This window comes from Leucoraja erinacea, unplaced genomic scaffold (assembly GCF_028641065.1).
Source record: "Leucoraja erinacea ecotype New England unplaced genomic scaffold, Leri_hhj_1 Leri_813S, whole genome shotgun sequence".
NCBI lineage: Eukaryota > Metazoa > Chordata > Chondrichthyes > Rajiformes > Rajidae > Leucoraja > Leucoraja erinaceus.
In genome coordinates, this window is record NW_026576744.1 from 10,001 (window position 1) to 34,909 (window position 24,909).

At 56.7% G+C, this 24,909-nt stretch overlaps 1 protein-coding gene across 1 annotated transcript in view; it reads left to right on the forward strand.

Moving 5' to 3' along the window:
* erich3 (glutamate-rich 3) overlaps positions 1–24,909 on the forward strand; it is a 36,143-nt gene that overhangs the window by 9,206 nt on the left and 2,028 nt on the right. Inside the window, exons 6-12 of the mRNA XM_055631586.1 lie at positions 6,144–6,338; positions 7,718–7,904; positions 9,435–9,621; positions 10,656–10,879; positions 11,740–11,940; positions 13,535–13,909; positions 23,340–24,815. Coding sequence (XP_055487561.1) covers positions 6,144–6,338; positions 7,718–7,904; positions 9,435–9,621; positions 10,656–10,879; positions 11,740–11,940; positions 13,535–13,909; positions 23,340–24,815 — 2,845 coding nt within the window. The remainder of the gene's footprint in view (positions 1–6,143; positions 6,339–7,717; positions 7,905–9,434; positions 9,622–10,655; positions 10,880–11,739; positions 11,941–13,534; positions 13,910–23,339; positions 24,816–24,909) is intronic.

The following is a 24,909-nucleotide window of genomic DNA, read 5'->3' on the forward strand; positions in this document are numbered from 1 at the left end:
CCCCTCGTGCCTGAGAGGGGGGGGGGGGAGGGAGAGAGGAGGGGAGAGAGTGACTGGTGGCGGAGAGGGCAAAGGGAGGCGGAGAGGGAGGGGGGTAGGGGGGAGGTGAAGGGGTGGAAGAGGGGGAGGGGAGAGGGGAGTGGGGGGGAAGGGGAGAGAGAGGGGTGAGAGGAGAGTGCTGGGGACAGCAGCTTGTGTTACACATCGGAAACTTGGCTCAAGTTGCTGAAACAGTATCGCCTGGCGGGGAAAGTGTTGATTGCTGCTTTGGTGACGGTGAAAGGGATCAGAGGGGGGGGGGGGGGGGGGTGGGGGTGTAGGGGGCAGAGACCGCCCATAGGGGGAGGGGGGACCTGCAGATCAGAACAAGGAAAAACACAGAGTGCTGGAGTAACTCAGCGGGTCAGGCAGCATCTGTGGAGAACATGGATAGGTGCCGTTTCACAGAGTGCTGGAGTAACTCAGCAGGTCATAGAAACATAGAAAACATAGAAATTAGGTGCAGGAGTAGGCCATTCGGCCCTTCGAGCCTGCACCGCCATTCAATATGATCATGGCAGCATCTGTGGAGAACATGGATAGGTGACGTTTCACAGAGTGCTGGAGTAACTCAGCGGGTCAGGCAGCATCTGTGGAGAACATGGATAGGTGACGTTTTGGGTGGGGAACCTTCTTCAGACGGATCAGTCTTTCCCCCCCATGGGGTGGAGCATTATCTAGGAGATTAAACTAGAGGGCACAGGCTTGAGGGGAGGTTTAAGAGATTGAAGAGGGACCTCAGGGGCATCATTTTCACCCAGGGTGTGGTCCGTACCTGGAACGAGCTGCCAAAGGAAGCAAGACATTTGGACAGGTACATGGATAGGATGGGGTTGGAAGGATTTGGGCCAAATGCAGGCAAATGGGACCATCCCAGTATGGACAAGGTGGGCCGAAGGGCCTGTTTCGGTACTATATGACTCTGTGGCCATGTGTGCCTGTGTGATAGGGAGCGTTAAATGCAAGGATACAAGTTAATAATGAGCAATCAGTTTCTATAAGATCCCCCCTCAATCTTCTAAATTCCAGCGAGTACAAGCCGAGTCTATCCCGTCTTTCTTCATATGAAAGTCCTGACATCCCAGGAATCAGTCTGGTGAACCTTCTCTGTACTCCCTCTATGGCAAAAATGTCTTTCCTCAGATTAGGAGACCACAGCACATGGCATTGGGGGTTCAGTATTGGATGTGGATAGAGAACTGGCTGGCAAACAGGAAGCAAAGAGTAGAGGAGTAAACGGGTCCTTTTCACAATGGCAGGCAGTGACTATTGGGGTACCCGCAAGGCTCAGTACTGGGGCAACCCCAGCTATTTACAATATATATTAATGATCTGGATGAGGGAATTGAAGGCAATATCTCCAAGTTTTGCGGATGACACTAAGCTGGGGGGCAGTGTTAGCTGTGAGGAGGATGCTAGGAGACTGCAGGGTGACTTGGATAGGCTGGGTGAGTGGGCAAATGTTTGGCAGATGCAGTATAATGTGGATAAATGTGAGGTTATCCATTTTGGTGGCAAAAACGGGAAAGCAGACTATTATCTAAATGGTGGCCGATTGGGAAAGGGGGAGATGCAACGAGACCTGGGTGTCATGGTACACCATTCATTGAAGGTAGGCATGCAGATGCAGCAGGCAGTAAAGAAAGCGAATGGTATGTTGGCTTTCATAGCAAGAGGATTTGAGTATAGGAGCAGGGAGGTTCTACTGCAGTTGTACAGGGTCTTGGTGAGACCACACCTGGAGTATTGCGTTCAGTTTTGGTCTCCAAATCTGAGGAAGGACATTATTGCCATAGAGGGAGTACAGAGAAGGTTCGCCAGACTGATTCCTGGGATGTCAGGACTGTCTTATGAAGAAAGACTGGATAGACTTGGTTTATACTCTCTAGAATTTAGGAGATTGAGAGGGATCTTATAGAAACTTACAAAATTCTTAAGGGGTTGGACAGGCTAGATGCAGGAAGATTGTTCCTGATGTTGGGGAAGTCCAGGACAAGGGTCACAGCTTAAGGATAAGGGGGAAATCCTTAAAAACCGAGATGAGGAGAACTTTTTCACACAGAGAGTGGTGAATCTCTGGAACTCTCTGCCACAGAGGGTAGTTGAGGCCAGTTCATTGGCTATATTTAAGAGGGAGTTAGATGTGGCCCTTGTGGCCAAGGGGATCAGAGGGTATGGAGAGAAGGCAGGTACGGGATATTGAGTTGGATGATCAGCCATGATCATATTGAATGGCGGTGCAGGCTCGAAGGGCCGAATGGCCTACTCCTGCATCTAATTTCTATGTTTCTTATGGTATGGCAGCTGCACCATGGCAGACACAGGGAGAGGCTTCAGAGGGTAACCAGGACAGCGCAGAGGAATCATTGGCTGCCCTCTCTCCCCTCCCTGATGGACATCTACAACCTCCCGCTGCCTTAGCAAGGGCAAAGAAGATCATCAAAGACAGCTCCCATCCTGCGTTTGGACTGTTCGACCTGCTGCCCTCTGGAAGGCGCTAAGGTTCATCAAATCCAGGACGAACAACTCAGAATAGTTGCTTTTCCGAGAAATTATATCTACCATAAATTCAAATTCACACATGCACTGACTACACCGCCCAACACGGACTTCCATCTGTATATATGTATATATGTATGTAGCGCCGCAGAATTTGTGCACCTATTCCCCCCCCCCCCCATCCCCCTTCTGTTTTTTTTTTGTTTTCTGTTTCTTGTTTTTTTTGTAAAATTGTATGTATGCACTGAGTACGAGCAGCTTTCAGTTTCACTTTAAATGTATAGTGACAATAAATGGCATACCTATATCTATCTATGTTTCTAAAACTGTACGCAATACTCCAGGTGTGGTCTCACCAAGACCCTGTACAACTGCAGTAGAACCTCCCTGCTCCTATACTCAAATCCTTTTGCTATGAATGCTAACATACCATTCACTTTCTTCACTGCCTGCTGCACCTGCATGCCTACTTTCAATGACTGGTGTATCATGACACCCAGGTCTCGTTGCATCTCCCCTTTTCCTAATCGGCCACCATTCAGAAAATAGTCTACTTTCCTGTTTTTGCCACCAAAGTGGATAACCTCACATTTATCCACATTATACTGCATCTACCATGCATTTGCCCACTCACCCAGCCTATCCAAGTCACCTTGCAGCCTCCTAGCATCCTCCTCACAGCTAACACTGCCCCCCAGCTTAGTGTCATCCGCAAACTTGGAGATATTGCATTCAATTCCCTCGTCCAAATCATTAATATATATTGTAAATAGCTGGGGTCCCAGAACTGAGCCTTGCGGTACCCCACTAGTCACTGCCTGCCATTGTGAAAAGGACCCGTTTACTCCTACTCTTTGCTTCCTGTCTGCCAGCCAGTTCTCTATCCACATTAATACTGAACCCCCCAATACCGTGTGCTTTAAGTTTGTATACTAATCTCTTATGTGGGACCTTGTCGAAAGCCTTCTGAAAGTCCAGATATAACACATCCACTGGTTCTCCCCTATCCACGCTACTAGTTACATCCTCGAAAAATTCTATAAGATTCGTCAGACATGATTTACCTTTCATAAATCCATGCTGACTTTGTCCAATGATTTCACCACTTTCCAAATGTGCTGCTATCCCATCTTTAATAACTGACTCTAGCAGTTTCCCTACTACCGATGTTAGACTAACTGGTCTGTAATTCCCCATTTTCTCTCTCCCTCCCTGTTTAAAAAGTGGGGTTACATTAGCTACCCTCCAATCATCAGGAACTACTCCAGAATCTAAAGAGTTTTGAAAAATTATCACTAATGCATCCACAATGATCAGCCATGATCACTGATTGGCAGTGCTGACTCGAAGGGCCGAATGGCCTACTCCTACACCTATTGTCTATTGACCTTATGTTGGTTGGCATGGATGGGATGGGCCAAATGGCCTGTTTCCGTGCTGTACGGCTCGATGACTGGGATGAATACGATTGTTGAAACACCCCTGGGTTTATGGGGCCTGTGTGTGGGTGGGGTGTAGAGTGTGATGGGATCAGTGTAGAGGGATGGTTGATGGTCGGCATGGACTCGATGGGCTGAAGGGCCTCTTTCCGTGCTGTGAGACTCTGGAGTGGGTCAATAGACAATAGGTGCAGGAGTAGGCCATTCGGCCCTTCGAGCCAGCATCGCCATTCAATGTGATCATGGCTGATCATCCCCAATCAGTACCCCGTTCCTGCCTTCTCCCCATATCTCCCTGACTCCGCTATCTTTAAGAGCCCTATCTAACTCTCTCTTGAAAGTATCCAGAGAACCGGCCTCCACCGCCCTCTGAGGCAGAGAATTCCACAGACTCACCACTCTCTGTGTGAGAAAAAGTGTTTCCTCGTCTCCGTTCTAAATGGCCGACCCCTTATTCTTAAACTGTGGCCACTGGTTCTGGACTCCCCCAACATCGGGAACATGTTTCCTGCCTCCAGCGTGTCCAAACCCTTAATAATCTTATATGTTTCAATCTTATATGGGTCAGGCAGCATCTGAGGAGGGAAGGGACAGACAACGTTTTGGGTTGAGACCCTTCTTCAGACTGATGTTGTTGGGGGGAGAGGAGAAGGGGGAACTGGAGAGAGGGGGGGGGAGGGAGAGAGGAGGGGCAGAGAGTTGGGGGCAGAGTGGGGGGGGGGGAGGGAGAAGGGGATGGAAGGGGGGGAGAGGAGGAGGGGATAGTGGGGGAGGGGGGCAGAATTGGGGAGGGGGGAGGGGGGTGAATGGGGGAGGGGTGAGGGGGTGAGTTGGAGTTGGGGAGGGGATTAGGTGAATGTGTGAGGATATGAAGCCCCCCCCTCACTCTCTGACTCTCCCCCCCCCCCCCCACCCCACCCTCCCCTCTCCCGCCCACACCGCCCCCTGTGACCAGGACGACCGGCTCTCCTCGACCCACCGCTCTCCCCTTCAGCGGTGGTTCCGCCCCGACAGTGACCGACCACCCATCCCCCGCCTGCCGAACCCTCCTTCTCTCCAGCAGAGGTTCTCCCTCCACCCCCCGGGTCGCCCCCTCCACCCCACTCACCCCCCCCCCCCCCTCCCGGGGACTAGAGATGCGACTAAGGCACTTCTCTTTCTTGAGTCCCTCACGACCTCGATCCCCGCACTCACTATCCTACTCCCACTGTCAGGGAGCTCCACACTTCGGGGGGACGAGAGGCCGCTCCGCCTGGCGTGGAGGGCGGGACAGTCCTCGGCTCCACCCATCCCCCCGCCGGCCGGACCCTGGAGGCGAGGGGTGGACCCCCGTGGTTCCGCCCCCGAGGGGGGTAGATTTTTCACACCCGCTCTAACTCTCTCACGACCCCCCCCCCTCCCCAGGGGGTGGGGGGGGGGTTGTCGAGATGCAAACCGGCCCTTTCGGCCCATCGAGTCCGTACTGACCCCCCCCCGCCCCCGTCCACTAACCTAATCCCCTACAGACCCACGTGGAGGGGGGGTGAGATGGGAGGGGTGGGTCGTTGGAGGGGTGTGGGTCGGTGGTGGGAGGGGTATATTTATTTGACCGCTCACAATAATCCCCCCCCGCATTCCGAGGGCATACGAGGGGTGTGGGTGGTCGCCCCCCCAATAAGTAACCCCCCCCGACTCCCCAGGGGAGTGTAGAGATGCAACAGGGGGTCGGGGAGTACCGTCACTGACCCCTCCCCGTACCATCTATTCTACACCCACGGTAACCGGACGAGGGGGAGTGGTTGTGGGGGGGTATTCCAGGGGGGCAAGGGGGGGGAGGCAGGGAGTAAGATAAGAAACCTTTGTCCGCCTTTGAAATCCTCTGCCCCCTCCTGCCCCATTGTCCTGTAATGGTACCTGGGTGGAGTGGGGTTGGGGGGGTGGGGGTGGGGGAAAGGGGTATATTGTTTGACCCTCCTCTGTTCCCCGCAGCCAGGCAGAGGGGTGGGGGTCGGGGCTCGGGGAGGTTGGAGGGGGGGGGGGAGGTTCAGGGTCTATATATTCACCCCCTCCCACCTCATTCTCTCCCACAGCGGAGCAGGAGGGGGGGTGAGATGAGGGAGTGAGTGCAGGGGGGGTCGGGGAGAGTGGGTCTATATATTCACCCCCCCCCCCCATTCTCTCCCACAGCCGGAGCGGGAGTCGACGAGACATTGGCAGACGGTGGATTTCCCGGCCGGCCCCTCCCCTTACCGTCTCCCCGTCATCAACAACTTTGTCACCCCCGCCCCCCCTCCTGTACGGCCCTGGGACAGGGGGGGCTTCACCCGGGGTCGCCGGCTCCGACCCACCACCGCTCCCCACGACCCCCACACTCTCCCCAAGGTATGTCTCAAGGGTGTTGAAGAACATGGATAGGTGACGTTTCACAGAGTGCTGGAGTAACTCAGCGGGTCAGGCAGCATCTGTGGAGAACATGGATAGGTGACGTTTCACAGAGTGCTGGAGTAACTCAGCGGGTCAGGCAGCATCTGTGGGGAACATGGTGAAAAGAGCAGTCCCACTGAGTTCCTCCAGCACTCTGTGACTGTTTATGGGAAAAACCAGCATCTGCAGTTCCTTCTTAGTACATCAAGCGTGGGGTGAATAGGAGGCTGTAGGGGGGAGGTCTGATCAGGAGAGGAGTGAAACATAAAGTGAAGAAAGCGAATGGCATGTTGGCCTTTATAACAAGAGGAGTTGAGTATAGGAGCAAAGAGGCCCTTCTGCAGTTGCACAGGGCCTTGGTGAGACCACACCCGGAGTATTGTGTGCAGTTTTGGTCCCCTAATTTGAGGAAGGACATTCTTGCTATTGAGGGAGCCCAGCGTAGGTTTACAAGGTTAATTCCCGGGTTGGCGGGACTTTCATATGCTGAGAGAATGGAGCAGCTGGGCTTGTATACTCTGGAGTTTAGAAGGATGAGAGAGGATCTCATTGAAACATATAAGATTATTAAGGGCTTGGACACGCTAGAGGCAGGAAACATGTTCCCGATGTTGGGGGAGTCCAGAACCAGGGGCCACAGTTTAAGAATAAGGGGTAAGCCATTTAGAACGGAGATGAGGAAACACTTTTTCTCACAGAGAGTTGTGAGTCTGTGGAATTCTCTGCCTCAGAGGGCGGTGGAGGCAGGTCCTCTGGATACTTTCAAGAGAGAGCTAGATAGGGCTCTTAAAGATAGCGGAGTCAGGGGATATGGGGAGAAGGCAGGAACTGGGTACTGATTGGGGATGATCAGCCATGATCACAGTGAATGGCGGTGCTGGTTCGAAGGGCCGAATGGTCTACTCCTGCACCTGTTGTCTATTGTATCTATGTGAAGCTGGAGGGTGGGATGTGATGGGGGGGAGAGAGGGGGGGGAGATGGGGCCGGCTTGGGTGGATAGAGGAGGTGGAGGAGTGGGGTATTGGGGGGGGGGGGGGTGGGGGAAATAAGGGGGGGGGGGAGTAGGTGGGGGTATTTACAGCAGCCCCATTAACCCCCCCTCACCCCGCACGTCTTTGTGACCTGGGAGGAAACCGGAGCGCCCGGGGTGAACCCACGCGGTCACAGGGAGAACGTGCAAACACCACACAGACAGACAGCGCCAGATCGCCGGAGGTGTGAGCGAGGGGAGGGGAGGGGGAGGGGTGGCTGAGGCCGCTACAACCGGCACTTGGACTCCGGCCCCGCTCGCTGACCGCTGACCGCTCCCCCCCCCCCTCCCACTCTGTGTCTGCAGGAGGGGGCGGGGCAGCGGCGGCGGGGCGGCTCCGGACACTGCCCGGTCGTGGTCACCATGGTTTACCGCGGACAGAGGCTGCACCTCGCTGACCACCGCGCCGACTCCCGCGACCAGGTCAAAGTCCAGCAGCAGCACTGTGGCGGAGAGAACCTGTGTGTGTTCACCGGCAACATGCTGCCTGGAGGTAGGTGTGGCCACTCGGCCCATCCTCCCTCTCCTATCCCTCTCCAATCCCCAATCCCCCAACCCCACCCCTCTCACTGTGGCGGAGAGAACGTGTGTTCACCGGCAACATGCTGCCCGGAGGTAGGTGCGGCCACTCGGCCCACCCTCCCTCTCCTATCCCCCTCCAATCTCCCTCTCCTCAATCTCTCCCCCCCACCACACACCCCAACCACACACACCCCCCCACACACACCCCCCACCAACACACACCCCCCCCACCACAACACCCCCCCTCCACACACACCCCCCCACCAACACACACCCCCCACCAACACACCCCCCCTCCACACACACACCCCCTCCACACACACACACCTCCCCCTCCACACCCCCCACCCAACACACCCCCCACCAACACACCCCCCACCAACACACACCCCCACACACCCCCCCTCCACAACCCCCCCCCCCCCACACCGTGTTGCAGCAGCCCCCACCCCCTCTGTGTAAAATACACTTGCCCCACACATGGCCTTCAAACGTTGCCCCTCGCCCCTTGAAGCTGCGCCCTCTAGTTTTCCTGGGGAAAGGTTCTGACTGCCCCACCACCGCTCTCATCAAACCCCCTCCGACATTCCAGAGAAAACAACCCAAGTCTGTCCAACCCCTGCCTGGAGCCGAACCCGCTAATCACGGCATCGTTTGTGTTGTGGGTGACTCCAAACCCCACATCCCCCCCTGTAATGGGGGCGACCAGAACTGCAACCAATACTCCCCATGCACAGGGTTGCGTGTCTGTGACCTGCCGACTGCACGGGAGTGCCCCGCGTTAACCAGGTCTCCCCTTGTTCCTTCTCTCCCCCCCCCCCCCCCCCCCCCCCCCCCCCCCCCCCCCCCCCCCCCCCCCCCCCCCCCCCCCCCCCCCCCCCCCCCCCCCCCCCCCCCCCCCCCCCCCCCCCCCCCCCCCCCCCCCCCCCCCCCCCCCCTCCCCCTCCCCTCCCTCTCCCATCTCTCCCCCTCCCTCCCTCTCTCCCCTCCCTCTCCCCCCCAACTCTCCCTCCCTCAACTCTCTCCCCCCTTCCCCCCATTCTCTCTCTCCCCCCTCCCTCCCTCCCCCTCTCCCTCCTTTCCCCCTCCCCCCCCTCCCCTCTCTCCCCCCCTCCCCCCCTCCCCCCCTCCCTCTCATCCTCCCCTCCCTCTCCCTCTCCCCCTCCCTCTCCCCCCCAACTCTCCCCCCCTCAACTCTCCCCCCCTTCCCCCCCCCATCTCTCTCTCTCCCTCTCTCTCTACCCCTCCCTCTCCCTCTCCCTCTCCCCCCTCCCTCTCTCCCTCCCTCCCTCCCCCCTCTCCTCTCCCCTCTCTCTTCTCCCTCCTCTCCACCTCTCTCTCTCTCTTCCCCCCCTCCCTCTCTCCCTTCTCTCACTCTCTACCTCACTCTCCCCCCCTCCCTCTCTCCCCCTCCCCCTCCCCCCCCCCTCTCCCTCTCCCTCTCCCTCTCCCCCCTCCGTATCTCCCCCCTCCCTCTCCCCCTCCCCCCTCTCCCCCCCAGAGCGGTTCGAGCTGCAGTCTCGCCGCCATCCAGGCTTCCCCTTCAGCCTCACCCTGTACGTCAACGGGCTCCAGGTCGCGCGTCTCAGCTCCTGCTGCGAGTACCGGCACCGGCGGGGAGCGCGGCTCGGGGGTCGCCGGCCGCTCTTCACCATCCTGGCCGTGCACGGAGCCGCACCCTGCTACAGGTGGGGTGACAGGGGTGGGGAGAGTGATGGGGGGAGGGGGGGGGCGAGGAGGGACCGGATGGGATGCTCGTATCCGGGGCTGGGGGACGAGTGCGGGGGGGGGGCGGGTTATTGTTTGTTCCCCCTCCCCCATCCCAGACTGATACAGCACGGAAACAGGCCCTTCGCCTCAACACCGGCCAACATGTCCCAGCTACACTAGTCCCACCTGCCTGCGCTTGGTCCATATCCCTCCAAACCCGTCCTATCCATGTACCTGTCTAACTGTTTCTTAAACGATGGGATAGTCAATAGATTTGGAAGGTTCTATCCAAGAGAGCTTTGGTGATTGAGCCGTTAGACTTCAGACTTTAGAGATACAGCGTGGGGAATCAGGCCCTTCAGACAATAGGTGCAGGAGGAGGCCATTCGGCCCTTCGAGTCAGCACCGCCATTCAATGTGATCATGGCTGATCATCCCCAATCAGTACCCCGTTCCTGCCTTCTCCCCATATCCCCTGACTCCGCTATCTTTAAGAGCCCTATCTGGCTCTCTCTTGAAAGTATCCAGAGAACCGGCCTCCATCGCCCTCTGAGGCAGAGAATTCCACAGAATCACAACTCTCTGTGAGAAAAAGTGTTTCCTCAACTCCGTTCTAAATGGCATATTGAATGGTGGTGCAGGCTCGAAGGGCCGAATGGCCTACTCCTGCACATAATTTCTATGTTTCTATGTTTCTAACATATGACAGTCCCGCCATCCCGGGAATTAACCTGGTGAACCTACGCTGTACTCCCTCAATACTAGCAAGAATGTCCAAGAATTCGGCCCATCGAGTCTACTCCGCCATTCAATCACGGCTGATCTATCTCTCCCTCCTAACCCCATTCTCCTGCCTTCTCCCCATAACCCCTGACACCCGCACTAATCAAGAATCTATCTATCTCTGCCTTAAATATATCCACTGCGTTGTGGCCTCCACAGATTCACCACCCTCTGACTAAAGAAGCCCCCTCCCCCTCCCCCTCCCCACCCATCTCCGTTTCTCTGCCAGGTGCATCATCGCTGCGGGCCTGGACAAGAAGCCGTTGCCACCGCCACGGAGAGGGAAGGGGGCCGGGGGTCCGGGTCGGGAGAGCGGGCAGCCCCGTGTCCCACTGCCGCGGCGCGGGGCGCTGAAGGCAGCGGAGCCGGTGCCCGCTTCCCCCCCGGCCTCGTCCGAAGACGGGATGGACCGAGACCCGCGGGAGGCGGAGACCAGCGCCGTCCCGGACCAAGGTCAGTCCGTGGAGGAGGGGAGGGGGGAGGGGGCAGAGCCGAAACGTCACCTATCCATGTTCTCCACAGATGCCGCCTGCCCCGCTGAGTTACTCCAGCACTCATGGAAACAGGCCCTTCGGCCCAACTTGCCCACACTGGCCAACAATGTCCCAGCTACCCCAGTCCCACCTGCCTGCGCTTGGTCCATATCCCTCCAAAACTGTCCTATTCATGCACCTGTCTAACTGTTTCTTAAACGTTGGGATAATCCCAGCCTCAACTACCTCCTCTGGCAGCTTGTTCCATACATCCACCACCCTCTGTGTGAAAAAGTTACCCCTCAGATTCCTATTAAATCTTTCCCCTTCACCTTGAACCTGTGTCCTCTGGTCCTCGATTCCCCAACTCTGGGCAAGAGACTCTGTGCGTCTACCCGATCTATTCCTCTCATGATTTTGTACACCTCTATAAGATCTCCCCTCATCCTCCTGCGCTCCATGGAATAGAGACCCAGCCTACTCAACCTCTCCCTGTAGCTCACACCCTCTAGTCCTGGCAACATCCTCGTAAATCTTCTCTGTCCCCTTTCCAGCTTGACATCCCTGACCCATTCATAAATTCATGTGATAGGAGCAGAATTAGGCCATTCGGCCCATCTAGTCTACTCCACCATTCAATCATGGCTGATCTATCTCTCCCTCCTATCCCCATTCTCCTGCCTTCTCCCCATAACCCCTGACACCCGCACTAATCAAGAATCTATCTATCTCTGCCTTAAATATATCCACTGACTTGTGGCCTCCACCAGCAGTTCCTTCCTACACATGTTGTAGTATCTTTGCCCGGCACCGCTCACGTTGCCACATCTGTCTCTTCAGGAGAATACGCGGATGATTTTGAAGAGGAGCCGAGAGTGGACGCGGAGTCCGAGTCGTGGAGTCAGAGCCGGGAGGAGGAGGCGGCTCCGGGTGAAGTGGACGATGCCGGCGGCTCAGACGTGGACAGAGAACGGGGTCCGTCACGGCAACGCCCGTCCGTCGACAGCGGTTCCTCCCCCTTGGAGAGCGAGGGTGGTGCCTGTGAGTGTCGGATCAGAATGACCCCGTCCCCCCCCCCCCCCCCGTCTCTGTCCCCCCCCCCCCGTCTCTGTCACCCCCCCCCCCCCCCGTCTCTGTCACCCCCCCCCCGTCTCTGTCACCCCCCCCCCCGTCTCTGTCCCCCCCCCGTCTCCGTCCCCCCCCCCCGTCTCCGTCACCCCCCTCCCCCCTCAAATTGTCCCCACCCCACAATTGTCCCCACCTTACCCCACCACCCCCCTCCCATTCTGTTCCCCACCCCCACCCCCCCTCCCCTCTCAAATTGTCCCCACTCCATAATTATTCCCTCCCCACCCCCACCCTCCCCTCTCTCTCCACCCCCCCCCCCCCCCCCCCGGTCTCTGTCACCCCCCTCCCCCGGTAACGTGTGTCCGCTTCCCCGGGGGGGGGGGGGGGGGGGGGGGAGGGGGGCTGGTGACTAAAATGAGAGCACATGTTATTGGGGGTCGGGTGTTGACATGGATAGAAAATTGGTTGGCAGACCGGAAGCAAAGAGTAGGAGTGAACGGGTCCTTTTCAGAATGGCAGGCAGTGGCGAGTGTAGTGCCGCAAGGCTCGGTGTTGGGGCCACAACTGTTTACCATATATATTCATGATTTGGAAGAGGGAATTAGGAGCAACACGAGCAAGTTTGCTGATGACACAAAGCTGGGTGGCAGTGTGAACTGTGAAGAGGATGTTAGGAGATGTTGCAGGGTGACCTGGACAGGTTGAGTGAGTGGGCAGATGCGTGGCAGATGCAGTATAATATAGATAAATGGGAGGTTATCCACTTTGGTGGCAAAAAAAAGGGGGCAGATTATTATCTCAATGGGGTTAGGTTAGGTAAGGGGGAGGTACAGCGAGACCTGGGTGTCCTTGTACACCGGTCACTGAAAGTTGGCGTGCAGGTACAGCAGGCAGTGAAGAAAGCTAATGGAATGTTGCTCTTCATAACAAGAGGATTTCAGTATAGGTGTAAAGAGGTTCTTCTGCAGTTGTATAGGGCTCTGGTGAGACCACATCTGGAGTATTGTGTACAGTTTTGGTCTCCTAATTTGAGGCAGGACATCCTTGTGATTGAGGCAGATCAGCGTAGGTTCATGAGATTGATCCCTGGGATGGCGGGACTGTCATATGAGGAAAGATTGAAAAGACTAGGCTTGTATTCACTGGAGTTTAGAAGGACGAGGGGGATCTTATCGAAACATATAAAATTATAAAAGGACTGGACAAGCTGGATGCAGGGAAAATGTTCCCAATGTTGGGCGAATCCAGAACCAGGGGCCACAGTCTTAGAATAAAGGGGAGGTAATTTAAGACTGAGGTGAGAAAAAAACCTTTTCACCCAGAGAGTTGTGAATTTATGGAATTCTCTGCCACAGAGGGCAGTGGAGGCCAAGTCACTGGATGGATTTGAGAGAGAGTTAGATAGAGCTCTAGGGGCTAGTGGAGTCAAGGGATATGGGGAGAAGGCAGGCACGGGTTATTGATTGGGGATGGTCAGCCATGATCATATTGAATGGCGGTGCTGGCTCGATGGGCCGAATGGCCTCCTCCTGCACCTATTGTCTATGTTTCTATGTTTCCCGCACAGACTCTGACCAGTCCCGGTCCAGGTCCCGTTCTTCCTCGCCGGAGGGGCCGCGGTCGAGCGGCGAGTCGGAGAGCGAGGGGTCGGTCAACAGCGCGGCTGAAGTTGGCGAGGAGGCGACGGACGAGGATGCAGCGGCTGCGGTAACGCCGGAGGCGGGAGGCGAGGATTCGGTGTCGCGGATGAATGAAGCGCCGGCGCCGGTAGAGTGGGCGGTGGCGGCGGTGGTGGAGGAGGATCTCGCCCGGGACGAGGAGGAGGAGCCCGGGACCGGCGAGGAGAGCGGCCGGACCGGCGGCGGCAGTGAGCGGGCCGCGGGCGGAGCGGGCTCGCTGGAAACCTGCGCCGTTGGACCGTGTGGGTCGGGGCCGAGTCGGAGTGAGTAACTCCCCCCCCCCCCCCCCCCCTGCCTGCATGCTGCCCCCCCCCCCCCCCGGTTGCCGTGTGACCTGTGACCCCTCCCCGGACAAGAGACGCGGCACCGGTGGCGGCGGCGGCGGCAGTAAAGCGCGGCCGGACCGAGCAGCCTCCGTGTCCGCGAGTGATTGTGTCCGAGGCGCTGGTCAAGCTGGCGGAACCCGCGGGGGGGCGGGGGCAGAGTCCGGCCTGGGTCAGCTGGGGGTCCCCACCCACAATTGTCCCCACCCCCACCCTCCCCCCCCTCAAATTGTCCCCACCCCCACAATTATTCCCTCCCCCCCTCCCACCCTCCCCATCCCCCACCCCCCCCCTCCCCCTCAAATTGTCCCCACCGCCCACCCGCCCCCCAAATTGTCCCCCCCACAATTGTCCCCACCTCACCCCACCCCCCCATTCTGTCCCCACCCCCACCCTCCCCCCTCAAATTGTCCCCACCCCACAATTATTCCCTCCCCACCCCCCCCCTCCCCTCCTCTCCACCCCCCACCACCCCCCCCCCCCCTTTCACCCCCCCCATTCTCGAAGTTCCAGTTCACTGTCACCTCCACACTTTGAGCTGAGGGTCAGCTTGCCAACTTTCCCACTCCCAAATCTGGGACAAAGGGTCAAAATACAGGACAAATTCCCCACGGCAATTCGTTGACCAACTGGGCCGTGACTGGGTGAATGATGAGTTGGCCCCGGGTGCTGGACTGTACACAAAGCCCGGCCGGCGGGGCCAGCTGAGGAGTTTTGGCCCGGGGGCCGCACGACGTCGCCAGCAAAGTCCGGCGCCCCGTCCCTTCGCGGTCAGTGAAGATCCGAAGGTCGGACAGCTGGCCGGACTGCCGACCCACCGAGCAACCGACGGGGCCACGGGCGAGGCGCTGCTGCTGCTGCTGCTGCTGCTGCACTCCATGGGCTGCACTACGTCGGGACGGGTGAGGCGGGGGCCGGACGGCCCGACAGTCCCCTCGACCCGAGTAGTAGCGGTCAAATAAGGGACAAGGGCGGTCCCGTACGGGACAAACCGATTTAGCCCCAAATACGGGATGTCCCGGCTAATACGGGACCCGAGCTGAGGTTGGGATTGAGTGAACGGACATCTCGCAGAGGCCCCGCGGACTCGGACACCGACAGAGGCCCCCCCCCCGTTGTAGATGTGACTGCTCTCCCGCGGCGTCGACCCAAACCAACAACGAACTCATTCGCCCGGCCTTAAGGTCACAAACTCCAGGAGCAAAATTAAGGCCATTCGGCCCATCAAGTCTACTCCGCCATTCAATCATGGCTGACCTATCTCGCCCCCACCCCCCCCCCCCCCCCCCCCCCCCCAATACCCCCATTCTCCTGCCTTCTCTCCCATAACCCCCTGCACCTGCACTGATCTATCTAGGGGGAGGGATATACATAGAACTGCAGGTGCTGGAACCTTGAATGAAATGTAAAGTGCTGGAGTAACTCAGCGGGTCAGGCAGCGTCTATGTCGGACAGACAGCGTTCCGGTGATTGAGGTAGGAACCTCATTGAACGTTGAATGTTTCCAATTTTAGGTGACTGTCAAATTCTCTGTCCTTCCTCCCGCCTCCCCCCCCCCCCCCCCCCCCCCCCCCCCCCCTCTCCCCCCCCCCACATTCCTTCCTCTGGCTTCACACTCATCGGTCCTTTTATACTCTCACACCTTTTCCCCCCATCTCTGGCCTTCGCCCAATCACCTGCCCTACCCCTCCCCCTTCCCTCACCTGTATCCACCTATTACCTGCCGCCCGTTGCCCCCCCCCCCCCCCACATTCAATCAATCGCTACCCGAAACGTCACCTATCCATATTCCCCGCCTGGACCGGATCAGCTGTCCCCACCCCCCACCCTCCCCTCCCTCCCCCCACCCTCCCTCTCTCGTCCCCACCCCCCACCCTCTCCTCTCTGTCCCCACCCCCCACCCTCCCTCTCTGTCACCCCCCACCCTCCCTCTCTGTCCCCACCCCCTCACCTCCCTCTCTGTCCCACCCCCCCACCCTCCCTCTCTGTCCCCACCCCCCACCCCCCCTCTCTGCCCCCACCCCCCTCTCTGTCCCCACCCCCCACCCTCCCTCTCTGTCCCACCCCCACCCTCCCTCTCTGTCCCCACCCCCACCCTCCCTCTCTGTCCCCCCCCCCCCACCCTGCCCCCCCCCCTCTCCCTCTCTGGCCCCCCACCCTCCCTCTCTGTCCCCACCCCCACCCTCCCTCTCTGTCCCCCCCCCACCCTCCCTCTCTGCCTCCACCCTCCCTCTCTGTCCCCCACCCCCACCCTCCCTCTCTGTCCCCACCCCCACCCTCCCTCTCTGTCCCCACCCCCCCTCCCTCTCTCTGCCCCCACCCTCCCTCTCTGTCCCCACCCCCACCCTCCCTCTCTTCCCCCCCCCCTCTCTGTCCCCACCCCCACCCTCCCTCTCTGTCCCCCCCACCCCCACCCTCCCTCTCTGTCCCCCCCCACCCTCCCTCTCTGTCACCCCCCCCCCCACCCCCCGTCTGTCCCCCCACCCTCACACTCCCTCTCTGTCCCCACCCCCACACCCTCCCTCTCTGTCCCCACCCCCACCCTCCCTCTCTGTCCCCCCACCCCCACCTCCCTCTCTGTCCCCACCCTCTCTCTGACCCGCTGAGTTACTCCAGCATACTGTAGTTTTTTTGGTAAACCAGCACCTGCAGTTCCTTGTGCCTCCAATCTAAGACCTAATTGATCTTTACTGGGTCAAGTTATTAAGAGATGGGCCGAATGGCCTAATTCTGCGCTTGTCATTTATGAACATAGAAGAGTGCAGCGCGGGATCAGGCCCTTCGGCCCATCGTGTCTGTGCCGAACATATTGAACTGGGGCTAACCCTGACGAGAGAGTCTGGTTCAGCACAGCTGGCGACCTAGACACAGAGAGAGAGCGGCCGATAGAGAGAGGAAGAGAGGCTACGTGGAAACAGGCCACTCGGCCCACCGGGTCCGTGCTATCCACCCATCCACACGGTACCATTCTGTGATTGAGTCACGCAGCACTGAAACAGGCCACTCGGCCCACTGGGTCACTGCTGTCCACTCATCTACGCTGACACTAATCTCACTCCCCCTCCCCGCCCACACTGACATCAGCCCCCCCCCCCCCCCCCTTTCTACCCCCCCCCCCCCCCCCCCCCCACCTTCTATCCCGCTCGTCTTTGGGATGTGGGAGGAAACCGGAGCACCCGGGGGTGGGGACATTGGGCGTATCTGGGTTGAGTGGAGGGGGGGTAGTGGGTGGGGGGGGGGGGGGGGGTTGAGGGGTAATAGTGGGGGGGGGGGGTGCGGAGTTCTGCGAGCGTTGCCACGCCTGCTGCCCTCGTTGTTTGCTACATAAACCTCGCTGTGTGCCACTCGGCTTGTGGTCATTTATTGTCACTTGTGTGTGTGTGTTTTTGGTTTTATTCTTTAATTCCTGCATCCCAGCGTTAAGGGGCGAGGCGTCAGTCAGACCAACACACCCCCGGTCCCGTGACATTAGGCCGCTCGGCCCATCCAGTCTACCCCTCCATTCAAGGAAGAGGCGGATACATTGGCAGCAAACCAGAGGGACTGGGAGACATTTAGGACACAACAGAGGGTGACAAATGGGTTCATTAAGGGGGGGGGGGGGGGGGGGGGGGGGGGGAGCTTGCGGGGAATATTGAAACGGACTCTAAAAGCATCTTTAAATATGTAAAAATAAAAATATTAGTGAAGACAAATGTAGGTCCTCACAGTCAGAGACAGGTGAATTTATAATGTGAAACAAGGAAATGGCAGAACCGTTGAACAAGTACTTTGGTTCTGTCTTCACTAAGGAAGACACAAACAATCTCCTGGAAATACTAGGGGACCGAGGATCTAGTGGGAGGGAGGAACTGAAGGGAATCCACATTAGTCAGGAGATGGTGTTGGGTAAACTGTTGGGACTGAAGGCAGATAAATCCCCAGGGCCTGATGGTCTGCATCCCAGAGTACTCAAGGAGGTGGCACTAGAAATCGTGGATGCATTGGTGATCATTTTCCAATGTTCTCTCGACTCTGGACCAGTTCCTGTGGACTGGAGGGGAGCCAATGTAACTCCACTTATTAAGAAAGGAGGGAGAGAGAAAACGGGGAATTATAGACCAGTTAGCCCTACATCGGTGGTGGGGAAGATGCTGGAGTCGATTATTAAAGATGTTATTGCAGCGCAATTGGAAAGTAGTGACGGGATCGGTCCGAGTCAGCATGGATTTATGAAGGGGAAATCATGCTTGACTAATCTTCTGGAATTATATGAGGATGTAACAAGTAGAATGGACAAGGGAGAACCAGTGGATGTGGTGTATCTGGACTTTCAAAAACCCTTTGACAAGGTCCTACACAAGAGATTATTGGGCAAAATTAGAGCTCATGGTATTGGGGGTGGAGTATTGACATGGATAGAGAACTGGTTGGCAGACAGGAAGCAAAGAGTAGGGATTAACGGGTCCTTTTCAGAATGGCAGGCAGTGACTAGTGGGGTGCCGCAAGGCTCGGTGCTGGGACCCCAGTTATTTACAATATACATTAACGATTTAGACGATTTCTCCCCATATCCCTTGATTCCGTTGGCCCTAAGTGCTAAATCTAACTCTCTCTTGAAAACATCCAGTGAATCAGCCTCCACCGCCCTCTGTGACAGAGAATTCCACAGATTCACAACTCTCTGGGTGAAAACGTTTTTTCTCATCGCAGTTTTAAATGGCCGACCCCTTATTCTTGGACTGTGTGGCCCCTGGTTCTGGATTCGCCCAACATTGGGACCATTTTTCCTGCATCTAGCTTGTCCAGTCCATTTAAAATTTTATACGTTTCTATAAGAATCCCCCTCATCCTTCTAAACTCCAGTGCACACCAGTGGTATAAACGTGTTGTGCAGAGATGGGAATGGGATTGAGTTGTGAGCGTTTATCCAGGTTGGGGGCGGATAAAACGGCCACGCCCCTCGGCCCATCTTCCCCGTGCTAGCTCTCCGCCCGAGACGCTGCAGGTTCGCCCTTGTAGCTGACTGACGGCTCGTTCCCCGTTTGTGTTTGTGTGAGTAAATTGAAAGTTACAGCATGGAAACAGGCCCTTCGGCCCACCGAGTCCGCGCCGACCACAGATCCCCGCGCATCGACACTGTCCTACACTCACCGGGAACAATTTACAAGTTTTGCCGAAGCCAATTGTCCTACAAACCCGCTCGTCTCTGGAGTGTGGGAGGAAACCGGACCGCCCGGAGAAAACCCACGCAGGTCACGGGGAGAACGTGTACATTGCGTACAGGCAGCGCCGGAGGTCGGGGTCGAACCCGGGTCTCTGGCGCTGCGTCTCGCTACATTACAGCGAGTGTTTAAACAGCTGCTTAATGTGAGTGCGCACCTCTCAGTGAGAGGCGGAGCCATAGGCGGCGTGTGGGAGACCTCTACAATCCACACACACAGCACAGAAACAGGCCCTTCGGCCCGACCCGCCCCTGCCCACCCAGATGTTACACTAGTCCCACCTGCCCGCGTTTGGCCCATATCCCTCTAAAACCTGTCCCATCCATGTAGTTGTCTAAATGCTTCTTAAACGATGGGATAGTCCCAGCCTTAACTACCTCCTCTGGCAGCTTGTTCCATACACCCACCAACCTCTCTCTCTTGAAAGTATCCAGAGAACCGGCCTCCACCGCCCTCTGAGGCAGAGAATTCCACAGACTCACCACTCTGTGTGAAAAACTTTCCTCGTCTCCATTCTAAATGGCTTACCCCTTATTCCTAAACTGTGGCCCCTGGTTCTGGACTCCCCCAACATCGGGAACATGTTTCCTGCCTCTAGCGTGTCCAAGCCCTTAACAATCTTATATGTTTCAATGAGATACCCTCTCATCCTTCTAAACTCCAGAGTGTACAAGCCCAGCTGCTCCACTCTCTCAGCATATGACAGTCCCGCCATCCCGGGAATGAACCTTGTAAACCTACGCTGCACTCCCTCAATAGCAAGAATGCCCTTCCCCAAATTCGGGACCAAACCTACACACAATACTCCAGGTGTGGTCTCACTAGGGCCCTGTACAACTGCAGAAGGACCTCTTTGCTCCTATACTCAACTCCTCTTGTTATAAAGGCCAACACGCCATTCGCTTTCTTCACTGCCTGCTGTACCTGCATGCTTACTTTCATAGACTGACGAACAAGGACCCCCAGATCCCGTTGTACTTCCCCTTTTCCCAATTTGACACCATTCAGATAATAATCTGCCTTCCTGTTTTGCTACCAAAGTGGATAACCTCATATTTATCCACGTTAAACTGCATCTGCCATGCATCTGCCCACTCACCCAACCTGCCGTAGTCACCCTGCATTTTCATAGCATCCTCCTCACAGATCACACTGCCACCCAGCTTTGTGTCATCTGCAAATTTGCTAATGTTAGCTTTGTTTGATTAGGAACAGTCAACATGGATTTGTGCCTGGAAGGTCATGTTTGACTAATCTTCTTAAATTTTTTGAAGATGTTACTCGGGAAATTGATGAGGGTAAAGCAGTGGATGTTGTGTATATGGACTTCAGTAAGGCCTTTGACAAGGTTCCTCACGGAAGGTTGGTTAAGAAGGTTCAATGGTTGGATATTAATGGTGGAGTAGCAAGATGGATTCAACAGTGGCTGAATGGGAGATGCCAGAGAGTAATGGTGGATGGTTGTTTGTCGGGTTGGAGGCCAGTGACTAGTGGGGTGCCACAGGGATCTGTGTTGGGTCCACTGTTGTTTGTCATGTACATCAATGATCTGGATGATGGTGTGGTAAATTGGATTAGTAAGTATGCAGATGATACTAAGATAGGTGGGGTTGTGGATAATGAAGTAGATTTTCAAAGTCTACAGAGAGATTTATGCCAGTTGGAAGAGTGGGCTGAAAGATGGCAGATGGAGTTTAATGCTGATAAGTGTGAGGTGCTACATCTTGGCAGGACAAATCAAAATAGGACGTACATGGTAAATGGTAGGGAATTGAAGAATGCAGTTGAACAGAGGGATCTGAGAATAACTGTGCATAGTTCCTTGAAGGTGGAATCTCATGTAGATAGGGTGGTAAAGAAAGCTTTTGGTATGCTAGCCTTTATAAATCAGAGCATTGAGTATAGAAGTTGGGATGTAATGTTAAAATTGTACAAGGCATTGGTGAGACCAAATCTGAAGTATGGTGTACAATTTTGGTCGCCTAATTATAGGAAGGATGTCAACAAAATAGAGAGAGTACAGAGGAGATTTACTAGAATGTTGCCTGGGTTTCAACAACTAAGTTACAGAGATAGGTTGAATAAGTTAGGTCTTTATTCTCTGGAGCGCAGAAGGTTAAGGGGGGACTTGATAGAGGTCTTTAAAACGATGAGAGGGATAGACAGAGTTGACGTGGACAAGCTTTTTTGTAGGGAAGATTCAAACAAGAGGACATGACTTGAGAAATAAGGGACAAAAGTTTAGGGGTAACATGAGGGGAACTTCTTTACTCAGAGAGTGGTAGCTGTGTGGAATGAGCTTCCAGTGAAGGTGGTGGAGGCAGGTTCGTTTTAATCATTTAAAAATAAATTGGATAGTTATATGGACGGGAAAGGAATGGAGGGTTATGGTCTGAGTGCAGGTATATGGGACTAGGGGAGAATACGTGTTCGGCACGGACTAGAAGGGTCGAGATGGCCTGTTTCCGTGCTGTAATTGTTATATGGTTATATGTTACTTTGAATCCCTTCATGAATCCCTGTTTCTATGTTTCATCTAAATCATTAATATATATTGTAAATAGCTGCGGTCCCAGCACCGAGCCTTGCGGTACCCCACTAGTCACTGCCTGCCATTCTGAAAGGGACCCGTTAATCCCTACTCTTTGTTTCCTGTCTGCCAACCACTTCTCTATCCATGTCAGCATTCAACCCCCAATACCATGTGCCCTCATTTTGCCCACTAATCTCCTATGTGGGACCCATATAATCCTATATTTGCTCCTATATCATCAGCAAACTTGCTAATCTTGCCCTGCATGTTCTCATCCAAATCATTGATGTAGATGACAAACAGGAACGGGCCCAGCACCGTTACTGAGGCACACCACTAGTCACAGGCCTCCATTCTGAGAAGCAACCTTCCACCATCACCCTCTGCTTCCTTCCATGTAGCCAATTTGTTATCCATTCAGCAATTTTTCCTTGGATCCCATGTGATCCAACTTTCCAGAGCAGCCTACCATGCGGAATCTTGTCGAACACCTGACTGAAGTCCATGTACACTATATATACAGCTCTGCCCTCATCAACCTTCTTGGTCAAGTCTTCGAAAAAATCAATCAGATTTGTGAGACACGACCTCCCATATACAAAACTATGCTGACAATCCCTAATCAGCCCTTGCCCATCCAAATGCCTGTATAACCTATCCCTCAGAATACTCTCTAGTAACTTTCCAACTAGAGATGCTAAGCTCACCGGCCTATAGTTCCCAGCATTTTCCCTGCAACCCTTCTTAGAAACATAGAAACATAGAAATTAGGTGCAGGAGTAGGCCATTCGGCCCTTCGAGCCTGCACCGCCATTCAATATGATCATGGCTGATCATCCAACTCAGTATCCCGTACCTGCCTTCTCTCCATAACCCCTGATCCCCTTAGCCACAAGGGCCACATCTAACTCCCTCTTAAATATAGCCAATGAACTGGCCTCAACTGCCCTCTGTGGCAGAGAGTTCCAGAGATTCACCGCTCTCTGTGTGAAAAAAGTTCTTCTCATCTCGGTTTTAAAGGATTTCCCCCTTATCCTTAAACTGTGACCCCTTGTCCTGGACTTCCCCAACATCGGGAACAATCTTCCTGCATCTAGCCTGTCCAACCCCTTAAAAATTTTTTAAGTTTCTATAAGATCCCCTCTCAATCTTCTAAATTCTAGAGAGTATAAACCAAGTCTATCCAGTCTTTCTTCATATGACAGTCCTGACATCCCAGGAATCAGTCTGGTGAACCTTCTCTGCACTCCCTCTATGGCAATAATATCCTTCCTCAGATTTGGAGACCAAAACTGTACGCAATACTCCAGGTGTGGCCTCACCAAGACCCTGTACAACTGCAGTAGAACCTCCCTGCTCCTATACTCAAATCCTTTTGCAATGAAAGCTAACATACCATTCGTTTTCTTCACTACCTGCTGCACCTGCATGCCTAATTCTTGAAACGAGGCACAATATTTGACGTCCACCCCCTGGCAGCGCGATCCAGGCGCCCACCACCCTCTGTGTGAAATATTATCTCCCCCACACATCTCCTTTAGCCCCCGCTAGACCGGCGCTCGGAGACAGCGCTGCCTCGGCCGCCGGTCGGTGGGAAGTTCGGGCTGACGGTCGCCCTCTCCCCCCGTTACAGATGAGAATCGCCGCCGCCGCCGCCGGCGGGAGCCTGGAGCGGCGAGAACAGACCCGGTACCGACCGTCTCGCCGCCTACACCAGCGACGGGACACACCTCCTGGCCGACCGGCGCTCCGGCTTCCGAGGCGGGGGTGGACGGGCCGAAGGGCGCCGGTCCGAGCCAGGAGCGAGAAGGCAGCGGGGAGGCCGAGGGAAGCACCGGGGAGGAGACCGGGGGAGCCTCGAGGGGCGGGGACACCGCGTGTTTCAGGATGGGGGGAGGGTTTGAGACGGAGGGGGGTCTCGGGGAGGAGGGGTCCGGTCTGGGGGAGGTGGCCCCGGGGAGCGGAGACCGGGAATGCCCGAGTCCCGGGGGCGAGGAGCGAACCAACTACCGGGGGGAGGGGGGAACGTGGTCAGACATGGAGGGGCTGGAGCCGCGGGAGGAGAGAGGTGGGAGCGGAGCCAATGGGCGAGATGGAAGCGAACCAGCGGGAGCGCCGGTACCGGGAGACGGAGATCCGGTGGCGGACAACCTGGAGCCGGTACCGGACGCGGCGGTTCCGAAGTTCGTCCCGGGGCTAGAGTTCCCGGTACCGGGGGCGGGGGTCCCGGGGATAGAGTTCCCGGTACCGGGGGCGGGGGTCCCGGGGATAGAGTTCCCGGTACCGGGGGTCCCGGGGCTAGAGTTCCCGGTACCGGGGGTCCCGGGGATAGAGTCCCCGGAGTCGGTACTGGGGGAGGGGGTGGAGGGAGAAGGGGAGCCGGCGGCGGAATTACCGGAGATGGAACCGGGAGCGGGGACTGCGATGTCAATACCGGGGGAAGTAGAGGGGGAACCGGAGCCAGTTCCGGCCGTTCCGGAGGCAGCAGCCGGCGGCAAGGCCCCGGAATCGGTGCCGGGAGAGCTGGTCCCGGGAGACGAGACCGTGGAGCTTCCACCTGGAGCGGACATCCCGGGGCTGGTCCCGGGGGAGATGGAACCGGAGGGAGGGGAACCGGGGGGCTCGTTCCCGGAACCGGACCCGGGGTTAATACCGGGAGAACCGGATCCGGAGCCGGTCCCGGGAGCGGACGGGCCGGGGTTACTACCGGGTGAGCCGGTACCGGGAGAAGTGGTCCCGGGGGAGGGGCCGCCGCAGGTAGTACCGGGAGCAGAATTCCCGGGGGCGGGGGAACCGGGAGAGCCGGTACCGGGAGACGGGGTCCCGGGCGCGGGTGGTCCGGTGTTAGTCCCGGGGGCAGAGTTCCCGGGGTTAGTACCGGGGGCGGGGGACCGGCGGGAAGGGGTCCCGGAGCCGGGCGGGGCAGAACCGGCCACAGAGCGGCAGCTGTCCCGGGTGGGGACGGGGAGGGGACACGGGGCTCGCCCGGGGCGGGGAGAGCAGCCTCCGGCGGGCGGGCCCGTGGCGGGGGTCGCAGCGGCAGCGGGCGGGCGGAAGCCCGGAGACCCGCGCAGGGGCAGCGAGGGGGGAGACGGGGGGCAATGGGACGGTGAGTCCGGGGAAGAGGACGAGGCAGGGGGAGACACACGGGGGGGCGGGGCGAGAGATTGGGGCGGGGGGAGAAATGGGGGAGGGGGGGAATG